The 13,506-nt window shown below is 34.3% G+C and overlaps 1 protein-coding gene across 12 annotated transcripts in view; it reads right to left on the reverse strand.

Annotated features, from left to right (window-relative positions):
• LOC150075865 (tensin-1-like) overlaps positions 1 to 13,506 on the reverse strand; it is a 405,993-nt gene that overhangs the window by 34,735 nt on the left and 357,752 nt on the right. For 11 of the 12 annotated variants that reach the window (XM_090388058.1, XM_090388057.1, XM_090388066.1 and 8 more), the window contains 4 exons: positions 10,961 to 11,050; positions 7,953 to 8,098; positions 7,727 to 7,813; positions 4,805 to 4,930 (listed from right to left, as the gene is read on the reverse strand). In XM_090388058.1, the coding sequence (XP_090244184.1) occupies positions 4,805 to 4,930; positions 7,727 to 7,813; positions 7,953 to 8,098; positions 10,961 to 11,050 (449 nt within the window). The remainder of the gene's footprint in view (positions 1 to 4,804; positions 4,931 to 7,726; positions 7,814 to 7,952; positions 8,099 to 10,960; positions 11,051 to 13,506) is intronic. The other variant, XM_090388061.1, reaches the window with a different exon arrangement.

Genomic DNA, 13,506 nt, shown 5'->3' on the forward strand with positions numbered 1-13,506 from the left:
CGTACCAACTGTGTGGTACTACATTTAAGGTAACAGAAAATGAAAAACACCTGGGAGTAATTGTGCAGTCAGATATGAAGTTTTCTGAGCAATGCAGACAAGCTGCCAGGGCAGGTCATGGGGTTTTGTCAATGATATATAGGAATTTTGCTAGCATGGAGAAGGAGGTGATTGTCCCTCTGTATAAGGCAATGGTCAGGCCGCACCTTGAGTACTACGTACAAGTCTGGAGGCCTCATTTTAGGAAGGATGTAGATTTGCTTGAGCATGTACAGAGAAGGGCAACAAGATTGGTGAGGGGAATGAAGGGATCCTCTTACCAAGAGAGGCTTAAGTTCTGCAAATTGCAGCAGCTGGAGACTAGGCACCTGCGCGGTGATCTGATTGAGGTGTATAAGGCCTTGAATGGGTTGAACATGCTGAATTCTGATGGGATTCTTCCATTTGTTCAGATTACGAACCTAAGGGGACATAAATTGAAATTGAGGAAGGACAAATGTAGAATAGATGTGCGGAAATTTGCCTTTAGCCAGCGGGTGGTTAATTGCTGGAAAAAACTTCCATCTGTCGTTGTGGAAGTTGATAGGCTTAATAAATTTAAGGAGGAACTGGTCAGACATGTAGAGGGGATTGTTTTGTAATTTTTTTTTTTTTTTTTGGCTGATGCTGCATAAGCTCATACATTTGCTTTCTTGCATCACATGCCACTACTACTAATTAATTTATGTTCACAAAAAATAATTTAATTTCACACAAACGAGGTAAAATTTCACAATTTTACTTTGGTGTTTGGAATTAAATTATCTCTCTGAAAGAGAAGAGAGAGTTTATTAAATTATAAACTATCTCTTCACGCTCAGCCATTTATGTAAGTCAAACTGGTTGTCGGTTCATGAAAGTGCCTCATGACCAGCTTACATAGCTGCAATTTGCAAGAGCAGGTCACAATACGTTATGAAGTTTACTGAGTAAATGATAGATTGTAAATAACAAATTCACAAGCTATTCACAAGTGCAAAAAGAGAGGAATGTCACCTTTTTACATGGATTACAATTATTAAACAGTAATAAATCATAAAATATTAATATTCTCCTTTAGCAGGTAAGTATAATTATACATTTGTACATAATAAATAGCATACAAGGTGTGACAATATAAAGAACACAAGGTGAAGAAGCTCAAAAATGCTTTTTTTTTTTTTTTCAAAGTAATCACTGGTCAACTGAATGCACTTATTACGCCATTCTCAAGTTTCTGAAATGAGTCAGCAAAGACATCCAAAGAGATGATCTTCAATTCGGTGATTACATTTTTCTTTATGTCCTCAACATCCTGAAATATTTCTTTTGAGGACAGTTTTTCACCTTGTGAAAGGGAAAAAAAGTCTGCTAGTGCTAGATAGGGAGTAGGGCAGACGATTGATCAATATAATGCCATGTTTCATCAGAAATGGCTTCACAACAAGTGCAGAATGGGTGGGAGCACTATCATACAACAAGAACCAGCTGCCTTTCTTTTTAGATTGTGGTCTCACCTGGGAAATGCACTGCAATAGTCTTTGAAGCACCAATACATAAATCACAGCATTGATTCGCTCCCCTTCAGGTAAAAATTCCTTGTGAATCATACCCTGTTTGTTGAAAAACATGATCAGCATCATCTCGATCCGGGACTTCTGTAAATGAAACTTTTTTGGCCTTTGTAATGATTTTGAAGTCCAGTGCATGTGCTGACACTTCATCTCTGGATCATACTGAAACACTCAACATTCATCTTGAGTGACAATACAATCGAGGAAATTAGGATTGTCTTGACAAGTCTGGATAAAGTCTTCACATGATGACACTTCACATTGTGGCACAAATTTTGCATAAACCCTCCTTTTTCCTAAATCTTTGTGCAGAATTTTATGAATTATCTCCTTATTCATATCCAACTCATCAGCCATCATTCTGAGTGTCAATGTTCACTTACCACAATTTCCCAGACTTTTGCAACTCTGTCCTCATTCTGAGAGGTTGATGGAGGATGTTTGCAATGACCCACTTTTTAAGTCATTGTGAACATTCTCATGTCTGTCTTTGAACTGCTTATACCATTCAAACACATTGGTACGGCTTAACATTTCACCACCATAAATAGTTTTTAACATTTCATACATTTCTGTTGTAGATTTTATATATTTTCCCTGTTTAAAGCAAAATTTTACATTTGTTCACTGCATCATTACAAAAATTGTGATGGAACATTAATGCTACTGATGAAACTGTTAGTAGCATTAATGTTCCCTGAAACCTGTCAGCCTACTGAACAATCTCTATATCACCATCTGTTGGAGGAAGTTTGAACTATAGCATACCATTTCCATTTATTTTCAAACTCATGATCACAACAGCACCAGCCTGGGAATCTTATTGCCACAACTCGTAGCTGTAGATCCGGTTTTAATGCACAGCTTTTATACATTGAGCTGCATGACTATTATGGTGGCAAAAATTAAATTCAGTGATCTTTGTTAATACATATAAGAAAGTGAGAAATATTTCATGTATCTCAAAGTTAATTTTTTTATCTCCATCATGAAAGTGTTTTTTCTCTGAATATTTTTTCACATTCACTGTTATTCTCTCTCTCTCTCTCTCTCTCTCTCTCTCTCGTATTAAACAAGTGTGAATGCCTTGAATTAAAGGAAGATGTACAGTATCTACAGTGTCAAAGTATGCATTTTATATTGATAGAGATCAGTGTTTTTTTGGTTTTAGTGGTGTGAATAATTATGTGTGCACCCAAGCACAACTTACAGGTAGAGGAAGTGGATAGAAATGTAAAATTTAGAGGTGATATATATTGGCTCCATTGCCAGGTGGGAAGGAGCAGCAGTGCGTAGCACACGCTACCTGATTAGACTGGGGTTCGAGCCCATCACCACCAAATACTGAGGATGCGGAAAGGTCAGGGAATGACGACCACATATCCCGGAGCAATATGGCCTTAGTTGCTAATGCTCCTAAAAACCAAAACAACAACAAACAACAACAACAGGTGATATATATACTGTTTGTTGTTATTTGGTTTTTAGGAGCATTAGCAACTAAGGCCATATTGCTCCAGGATATGCGGTGGTCATTCCCTGACCTTTCTGTTTGTTATGTTATTATTTGGTTTTTAGGAGCATTAGCAACTAAGGCCATATTGCTCCGAGGATATGCAGTGGTCATTCCTCTGACCTTTCTGCATCCTCCGTATTTGGTGGTGACAGGCTCGAACCCCGGTCTAATCAAGAAGAGTGTGCTACGCACTGCTGCTCCTTCCCACCTGGCTACGGAGGCACCATATATACTGTACAATAACAAATTTTCGTTATAGTTCCATTCAGTTTTATGACAGCATTTAATTGCAGTTAGTTTCATCATACTTTTTTGAGTTAGATAAGTTATTCACACATGGCCCAATTCAAACTTTGAAAATCACTTTAGATGTATTTCAAATTATCTATATTAAAATGCATATAAAATTTTATATTGAGTCAGGGAATAGTAGTAACTTCAAAATACATTGTAAATTGCATTTAATGAGGGTAATTTATAAAATGGGTGGGTGGGTGGGTGGATGGATGGATCGATCGATCAGTGGGCTTTTACTCTGCATACATGAAAAATGACTTTACACCATTAAGCTATAGTTATAAATAAATAGTTCTAATTTCCCTTAAAAGCCCTGATTTCTTAATTAATACTCATACTGTAATAGTTAGACTTAACCTGAAATTAAGATTACCAAAGTCCTTTAAATAAAAATATACTCTACAGCATATCACTGTTCAAAGATGTTCAAGAAAATATTCCAAAGAAGTAACCTGTAAAATGTATGCAAGATTATTTTCCAAATTTCTAAATATTTGTTTAATTTTCATTTTCATTTCAACTCTTTAATATTTGGTTGAAATGACTTCATCACTAGACTACCTCTCACGACTGGAAAAAAATTCTAAAACATAAAACAACATTGAAGTAGTGAGCATACCTTACTAACAACGCATTTATGAAACAGCTAAAATTCAAAATACATTAGCCACAAGTCGTGGGAAAATATTGAATTAAAAAAACAATTAAATATTAAAATTTTAATATAATTAATACTCACAAACATGTATTACACTGTTTAAAATCACAAATCAAATAATTAAACTGAATGAAAATGGAAACTGATATCAAATTTTCAAAAGAGAGAACCAAAGATCTGTGATTATGGAATGTAAAACAACAGCTGATGATAAGATTGAGGGAATCAAAACCCCGAGGTTAAAATTATTTTTTAATTATGAAACATTATGGGATGTATGCAGAATCACACTCACCAAACAAGGAATGAGAAATGCAAGATTATTAACATTCTTAATTTAAATATAATCTATATGAATGGTTTTATTATGGAAATAAAAGTGTCAGACATAAATGGCCCATTCTGTATATACACACCATGAAGTGCTTATATCTAATATTTTAAAATGAACTCCTCCCACTGTATGGTTACCTGGAATATAAAATGAAATAAAAGAAAGCACATATCATATTAATTGATTAGAAACCAAAAGATGTGGCTAATAGCAGACAAGCAGTTAGAGATATGAGATTTATGAAGATGGGTATGGACCTAGTTTGCCTGAAATAACTCAGTGAGGAAATGACTAAGCATGTACTCAAATCATTCACCACATAAAAATGGAAATTATTAATATAATCAATATTGATAAATAATTTAAAAACTCCTCTACTTTATTTCAAGTGGATCATTTATAAATACCTGATTTAGTTTGGACATTAGGAGGAGGAGTGGCCACTTTCAGAGCAAGGCCAAAGGCACCAGGGAATGAGTTACTATCTCTTACTAGAAATGAACCAGGAGGCTTATCTTTGAGCATGATGATAGCTAAATTAAGTATACAAAAAAATAAAATAAGATTAGAACATTTAATTGAACTTCTGTGTATAAAGCAATCCTTTTAATAAGGTAAAATTAAGTTGTTTTTTTTTATTACACTTTAAATATAATTGAGGCAAACAAAATTAAAATTTTTTAAAGGTTCAGAAAATATTCTGAACTTGTAAAAATTTTTAAATTAGTTTGTTTCAATTGTATCACTCCTCTTCTGATTTCAGTACTGGCTTTACCATAATATAATGAACATGTTATTATTATGTTATTTTTGGTTTTCAGGAGCTGTTGTTGTTGTTTTGGTTTTTAGGAGCGTTAGCAACTAAGGCCATATTGCTCCGGGATATGCGGTGGTCATTCCCTGACCTTTCCGCATCCTCCGTATTTGGTGGTGATGGGCTCGAACCCCGGTCCAATCAAGAAGCGTGTGCTATGCACTGCTGCTCCTTCCCACCTGGCTACGGAGGTGCCTGGTTTTCAGGAGCATTAGCAACTAAGGCCATATTGCTCTGGGCATATGCGGTGGTCATTCCTTGACCTTTCCGCATCCTCCGTATTTGGTGGTCACCGGCTCGAACCCCAGTTTAATCAAGAAGCGTGTGCTACGCACTGCTGCTCCTGCCCACCTGGCTATGGAGGCGCCAACGAACATGTAAAAATGCATACAACATACAAGATTACAGTGTGTACAATATTCATTTTGATTTGTCATTTTAAAATGTTTTTCAAGTTTTAAACATAATTAATGCTAAAAATTTTGCAAATACAAGTAAGTTTCAATAACCACACAACTTAACCTTAACCACAACTTAACCACAACTTAACCTTGTTCAGAACGTCACCTTAGTTCTACAGAGCTGCATTTTAGAAAGACTGATTTTATGAATTACCATTTCACTGCAATTATGATAACACATATTACTTTAATTAACTATTTAGACAAGAGAGTGGTAATCAATGGACACTGCTTTTCGTGGACTAATGTTATTAGTAGAGTCCCTCAGGGTTCAGTGTTGGGTGCATTGTTGTTTTCTGTATTTATAAATGATATTGATGTTGGTATATCAGGCTTAATGTCCAAGTTTGCACACGATATGAAGGTTGGCAGGGTTATTAATGACACTAATGACAATATGCTGCTGCAACAGGATCTAGAAAAGTTGAGCAGATGGGCTGAGAGGTGGCAAATGAAGTTTAACATTGACAAATGTAAAGTACTACATGTGGGAAGCAGTAACCCCAGAGTAACATATCAACTGTGTGGCACTACACTGACAGTGGTAGAGAATGAAAAGGACCTGGGGGTAATTGTGTAGGCAGATATGAAGTTTTCTGAGCAGTGCAGACGGTCTGCAAGAGTAGCTCATGGTGTCTTGTCAATGATATATGGGAATTTTTCTAGCAAGGATAAGGAGGTGATTATCCCCTTGTATAAGGCAATGGTCAGGCCACACTTTGAGTGCTGTATACAGGTCTGGAGGCCTCATTTTAAGAAGGATGTAGAGCTGTTGGAACGAGTGCAGAGAAGGGCAACAAGATTAGTGAATGGAATGAAGGGTTGCTCTTATGAAGGAGGGCTTAAGTTTTGCAGATCACAGTAGTGTCTGGAGACTAGGCACCTGCGAGGTTATCTGATTGAGGTGTATAAAGCTTTGAATGGGTTGAGCATGCTCAATGCTGATGGGATTCTTCCTCTTGCTCAGAATAATCACCTGAGAGGGTATAAATTCAAATTGAGGAAGGACAGTTGTAGGATTGATGTGCAGAAGTCTGCTTTTAGCCAGCGGGTAGTTGATTGTGGAACAGACTTCCATCCCTTGTTGTGGAAGTTGATAGCCTAAATAAATTTAAGGCTGAACTGGACAGGTATTTGGAATGAATGGAGGGGTGAAATGGGAGCGAGGTTTTTTTTTTTTTTTTTTTTGGCTGATGCTTCATAAGCTTGCTTTCTTGCATCGTATGCCTCTACTAATGCTAATATTAATGCTATTGACTACACAGCTTTGAAGTCCCAGGGGCTCACATCTGGTGAGTATGGGCGTGGCACACCCAGGGTCCTGAGTGGATATCATCATTCTTCTCTTTCTTGGTGATTTCCTTCTATTTATGACTCTCTCTCTCTCTCTCTCTCTCTCTCTCTCTCTCTCTCTCTCTCTCTCTCTCTCTCTCTCTCGAGGGTAATTCGGAATTTTTTTTTTTTTTTTTGGCCGGTGCAGCATAAGCCACAGGCTTCCTTGCACCATATAGCTAATAATAACAAGCCAGTCATCAAACATGATGTAGGAGTATGTTGTAGCAGGAGGTTTACATTCATAAAGGAAAAAGGCAGGTTTTCCGAAATATAGTAAAATTTCATAATGGCAAGGTTGAGAATAAAGTTTCTGACAAGATCGTGGCGTGAAATTCAGGGATATCTAATAAAAATGCAACACAGTTTGTAAAATGGCAAAATTTTATTAAAAATAAATATAGAATTTAAACCCTCAACAGAATATACCAAAAGTACCTATTTTGTTCATGTAGACATGAATTCACTAATTTTTATGGATATGGAACACTAAGAAGAATATTTCCATCAAAGGAATGAATACAATTCTCATTATATCACTCAGTGTGATGTCTTATCTACAGCAGCTTCCCTTAAAGAAAGATTTAGAAATTCCTGTTCTAAATGTCTTTTACTAAAAATGAACATCATATTCTTTTAAGATATTCTGAAGCTAACTATATATATCTGGCATTTTTGTAAGTCAAATATATTTATATTTTACTTTAAATTATTTTACATACCCTCTTCTCTTGTGATGTTGGGCTTGTACCAGAACTTAGATATATCCTTCACAAAGAGCGGATGATGGTGAATGACATCAACTGGTTCTGAAATTATAATAAGTAACAAGCTATTCATGTATTTGTGATACAAGTTTAAGTTTAAGATTTGTATTCATTAAGCAAAATTAGATTGTAAATAAAAGATACATTACTTCAAAAGGATTTAACATTTTCTTTTTAATACCTGATAGAGACAGCAAACTGGATCTCTGTGACTGACCATAATAAATAGTTGGAGAACACTGCCCATTTGTCATATGAGGTCCTACAGACTGAGATAATGAACCTTGATGCAAGGTTGGAACACTGGGAGAAGGGCTTCGTTCTTTGCTAAAGGAAAAAAAAAAAGAGAGATAGAATTAATTTACACCAGTCACAAAGTAACTGATGGGTAGGATGACAATTCTGCTTAAAATGCGAATGGCAGGCTGTAAACACATGTACACATCTGAATATCAAAAACATATAAGCAGATGATTTTGGAAGAATGACGTGCTCCCTCTTTCTTGGAGGACATCATTCCAAAGCAGTGCCTCACAATCCTTGGATACAAACACAAAAGTACCAACACATGCTGAAGATAAATAGCATTAATTGCCAAAAAGCTTTGAAATTATAATTTTTTTTTTTACTACAGTTATAGATTTGCATTACCTCCATGTTGTCAATCATATTTACAAGCTATTCATTTTACTTAATACATATTACAACCTAAGTTTGAATATTTTTCAAATTCAGCCTTTATACCTCACAGTTCTGATATTTAATAATTTTGAATGTGCTAATTATATTACACATGTAGTTTGACCATCCTATTAGGTGGTGATTAAGAGAATGGCTTTCAGTCCTTAAAGAGTAGAATAACATAAAAGATCTAAAAACACGTCTGTTTATTTTAGAAATGTCTCTCTTACTGTTAGTTTGCAGTACCTCTTTAAAATTTCTTTTTCACATTCAGCTTGGAGTTTCGTTCTGTAATCTTCATATAAGTTCTACACTGGTAAAGCAGAACAGTTTTATCTCCCCTATTATCCTATGAAATATCTGTTCATTTAATTAATTATGTTTATTTAATAATGTTATGATCGTTATTATTTCTAGAATTCACCCAGACCTTTGTAACTAAGCAGTTCTCTTTGTTGTTTATAATTTCCTGAAATTTATGTGTTACTGCTAACTGCAACTGCAGTGGAATAAATCCTTTTATGTGCATCCTTTCATCCAGCTGTTTATATTATATGGAGAATTGGTGGGACCAAAAATAGTTAAATTATTAAACAGTAGTTAATTAGCTTTAAGTGTGGGCTGAAAGAAATAGGCTGAGTGGAAAGAGCCTCCACAAAATAGATTAATAGATTAATGACTGGTCATCCAAAATCAATAAAAAATGCAAAATATTACTAGAGAATGTTTGATTTTTATCACAGAGACCATGATGATATGTTGCATACTTATCTAGCTAACACCCATATACAAACACTGTTGTAGATTAATATTATTGGAAAGGGGATCTAAGTTAATGGACCTATTACCTTAATACACAGGGTGTTTAAAAATCACACAAAACATATGTATAAGCATATTCTACAACTAAAAATAAAAAAAGAAGTTTCTATAAACATATGTCCCAAAAGTCTATTTCTGAAAAGTCTATTTCAAAATTTGTTATTGGTAATGATGGAAGAAACAAAGTGTGGGTCAGCAGCAACAGCATGTTGATGATGGTTTTGATATATGAGAATTTGCTGCTCTCTATGATCATTAGTGAGGATGTGGGGGAAAACATTGCTGACACATTCACAAATTTTGTGACAAAATTGACCGATTTCTCCCATAAGAAGTACTAATTTCACCTGTGACTTCGAGGATAGTTAAATGTCCATCACTTCTGATCATGAGATTGAATCATTTGTTTCTGAAGTTGAAGAGTAGCTAGTGTGAGGATCATCTTAAACAGGCAAGCAGCCTTCTTTAAACTTTACAGACCATTGAAAAGCCCTCAAGCAAAGCGGTATCTTTTTCAAAAGTCATTTTTAATGTTTTATGGGTTTCTTCCCTAACTTGAAACAAAATTTTGATGCAAATTTGGTACTCAGTAAAATCACTCATTTTAAAATGCAATGAAACACACAATAATTCATACAGACTGCAGAAATAGGTGAATGTATAGTGTTCGACTATGTCTAGATGAGCTACAAACAAGTTGCAACTCACTATGATGCTGCAATTTCAAGATAAAAAGTTACTCTCCAAACTTTTTTGATCACACCTTGTATGCATAATAGCAAGCATTGCTACTACATTTGACAAATTATGTCAATAATTTGATCCTAATGTAATGTTGATCCTAATGAGAGCCATTAGGATCAACTCTTAGACTAATATGGCTACAGCCTTATTAGCCCAGAGGTTAACTCTAACTTGCATATATGCAGGAACTTTATACTTGTTAACTGCTGATGATATCTTAACATTTTTACTGCTTACTAAGCAGCCTATCAGAGATGCTTCACATTCTGGTGATTAAGCACCAAGACATACATAGTCCAGCCACAGAGATGTAGATTATATGCTTGATTTTAGGCAAGCAAACAAAGTGATAATCCTGGCACTGGCATTTATACTGTCTACTTATAGAATCTTTTGTGTAACTATCAAACCTCATTTTCTCAAAATATCATATTTAGTAAGCAAACTAAATATGATATGCAGTGATTTAAAAAATATATATTCAGATTCACACTACCCACTAATATTGAAGAATATAGTTTTTCATATCTTTATATGTATAAAAAAAGCTGTAATATATTTTGGAACTATAAATTTAATAAAACACATACTTAAAAGAAAATATTGTTAATAGTAATTAGTATTTTCTTTGGCCATGATAACAGTAAAGAGCTAGTGAAGAAGAATAACTGAAAATTGGCTGAATAAGACTCCTTTGTAAATAAAAAATTAGATTTTAGTCACTGAAACTACAAACAACAATTAAGGGAATTCTTGATTTTTATAAAATATTATCACAGAGAAAACTGCTTATCTTGCATGCAACAATGCAATTCTTGATTTTTATAAAATATTATCACAGAGAAAACTGCTTATTTTGCATGCAACAATGCAAAGAAAAAGGAAAAAATGAAAATGAAACCAAGATGCTCGTTTTTAAACATGCAGGTCAATCAAACCTACCTCCAGCTTAGCAATGATCCAGAAGACCACCTCTGTAGTTGAGGACTACTTTCTGGAGAAGAATGGTAAGTGTGTGCTGGGTGGAAGCGGCTGAAGGCATGTATAGAAAAGGGAAGACAGAGACAATTCAAGTAACAGACAGGGATTAGACAGTAAGAAAAAATAAGCTGTTGAGTATGGATTATTCAATGCAATTTCAAAGTGAATAAACAAAACTTTCATTTTTTTCATTAAATTCATGATTGTTGGTACACTAACTTAGCAAAATTTCAGAGAAAGAGGTCATGTGACTCAATTTAATGGAATAGTTGATCCTAGGTATTTACTGATCCTCTTGAGTAATTTTATAGATATAATTTGTTATAAATTCAAATATATACAATTTGATTAAAAATATGATGACAAATTTATATATATATTATGTATTATATACATAATATATTATATACAGTATATATATATTATGCCAGCTAAAGCCAATATAATGAAATTTGGCATTTATAAATATATATTGGTACTGGCAAAAGATGTAAGGAAGCACACTTATGTAATACCAGCCAAAAAAAAATAAAAATACAGGCATACCTCGGTTAACGTTACCTCTGATAACGAAGCTTCGATATAACGAAGTCGGCAATTTCAAGCCCCATTTAACATTAAAAAAATATTCCAGTTTAATCACCTGAAATCTAAACAAACTGAAGAAATTACGGAAACCTTTGGGGCTTCTCGTGGTTGGTTCGAGAAATTTAAAAAACGGGCCAGGATTCATAGTGTAAAATTAACAGGAGAAGCTGCAAATAAGTTTCCAGAAAAACTAAAGGAAATAATTGAACGTGAAAGTTTTCCAAATTTGGTGTTCAATGTTGACGAAAGCGGTTTGTTCTGGAAACGCCTACCAACAAAAAGCTACATTTCTATTGAAGAAAAATCAGCTGCTGGGTTCAAAGCAGCCAAAGACCGTTTAACGTTACTCTTTGGATCAAATGCCTCTGGCGATTATAAATTAAAATTGTTATTAGTTTACCATTCAGAAAATCCGAGGGCGTTAAAAGGTAACATAAAAATGAATTTACCTGTAATATGGAAAGCAAATAGAAAAGCGTGGGTTACCAAGGAGTTATTTACTGATTGGTTTGTTAACCACTTTTGTCCTGAAGTAAAACGGTATTGTAGAAAAAAAACAACTTTGAAGAAAATGCTCTTTTGTTGTTAGACAATGCTCCGGGACATCCTACTGATCTTAACACGTTTTCCACATGCATTCCTGTCAAAGTTGTGTTTCTTCCAGCAAACACAACTTCCCTGATTCAACCATTGGATCAGGGAGTAATAGCATCATTTAAAGCTTATTATCTGCGTCGAACATTAAGCAGTTTAACTGAACTAGAGGATAAAGAGGAAATGACAGTTAAAACGTTTTGGAAAAACTACACCATTAAAAACGCAATTGAAAACGTTGATAGTTCTTGGAAAGAAGTCACTAAGAAATGCTTAAATGGAGTTTGGTGCAAAATATGGCCAGAAGTTGTACTAGAAGAAGAAAATAACATCCAAGAAATTAGAAATGAAGTTATCCAGATGGCTCAATCAATAGGTTTCGAAAATGTCGATGAAGAGGATGTTAGAAATTTATTGAATGCAGAAAATGATGGTTTTTCAGTGGAAGATTTAGAAAACCTTGTTAGCAACGAAGACAAAGATAATGAAGACGAAGTTAAAGAAGTTCCTGCCGAAAACGTTAACAATCAAAGATTTAAAAAGGTGCTTAAATGACATTGAAAATGTTTTAAATTTTTTTAGTGAAAATGATCCTGATTTAGGAAGAAGTGTTATTGTTAAGCGATCAATGTTAAATGCAATAACTTCGTATAGGCAATTGTTAAATGAAAGAGAAAAAGAACATAAACAAAACAACTTTAGACTCATATTTTAAAATGTGATTTCAATTTGTATGTAAGTTGACTGTTTATTTAATAAAACTTTTCTTTGTTCGAAAAAAAAGCTTTTCATTTTCTTTACGTAGGAACGTATCCCTATTCTGGCCATAGTATTTTTACCTCTGAAAACGAAGTTTCGCTTAACGAAGTAATTTCGTGGAACGCATCCTATTCGTTATTCGAGGTATGCCTGTATACTCAATTAAGAATTAAAATAAAATAATAAATGTCACTTTCACTGACTTCAGTTACCTTTTCCTTTCATGTATTTATCCAATTCCTCCTTAAATTTAAATAAACTTCCAAATTTTTGAAATATGTGTCATCAACAAGGCCTGAAGCCAAACAATAAAGTGCCCAGAGCTTATTAGTACTGTTGAACAGAATCTGTCTCTCACAGAACTTTTTTTTTTTTTTTTCAAATGTGCAGTCACCAAATGTTGAGCAAAGGGAATAATCCACCATGTAAGCAGTGTTCATAACAAAGTGCTGATTGGTGACATATGTGCAGTCACATTTCACCGATCAGCACATTTTAAATTAGCAATGATTACACATTTTGTAAACTATGATTACAGCACTTTGTAAACTTTACAGTGTTGATTT

Source organism: Mastigoproctus giganteus, chromosome 13 (assembly GCF_048544385.1).
Source record: "Mastigoproctus giganteus isolate SK-2022 chromosome 13, ASM4854438v1, whole genome shotgun sequence".
Classification (NCBI taxonomy): Eukaryota; Metazoa; Arthropoda; class Arachnida; order Uropygi; family Thelyphonidae; genus Mastigoproctus; species Mastigoproctus giganteus.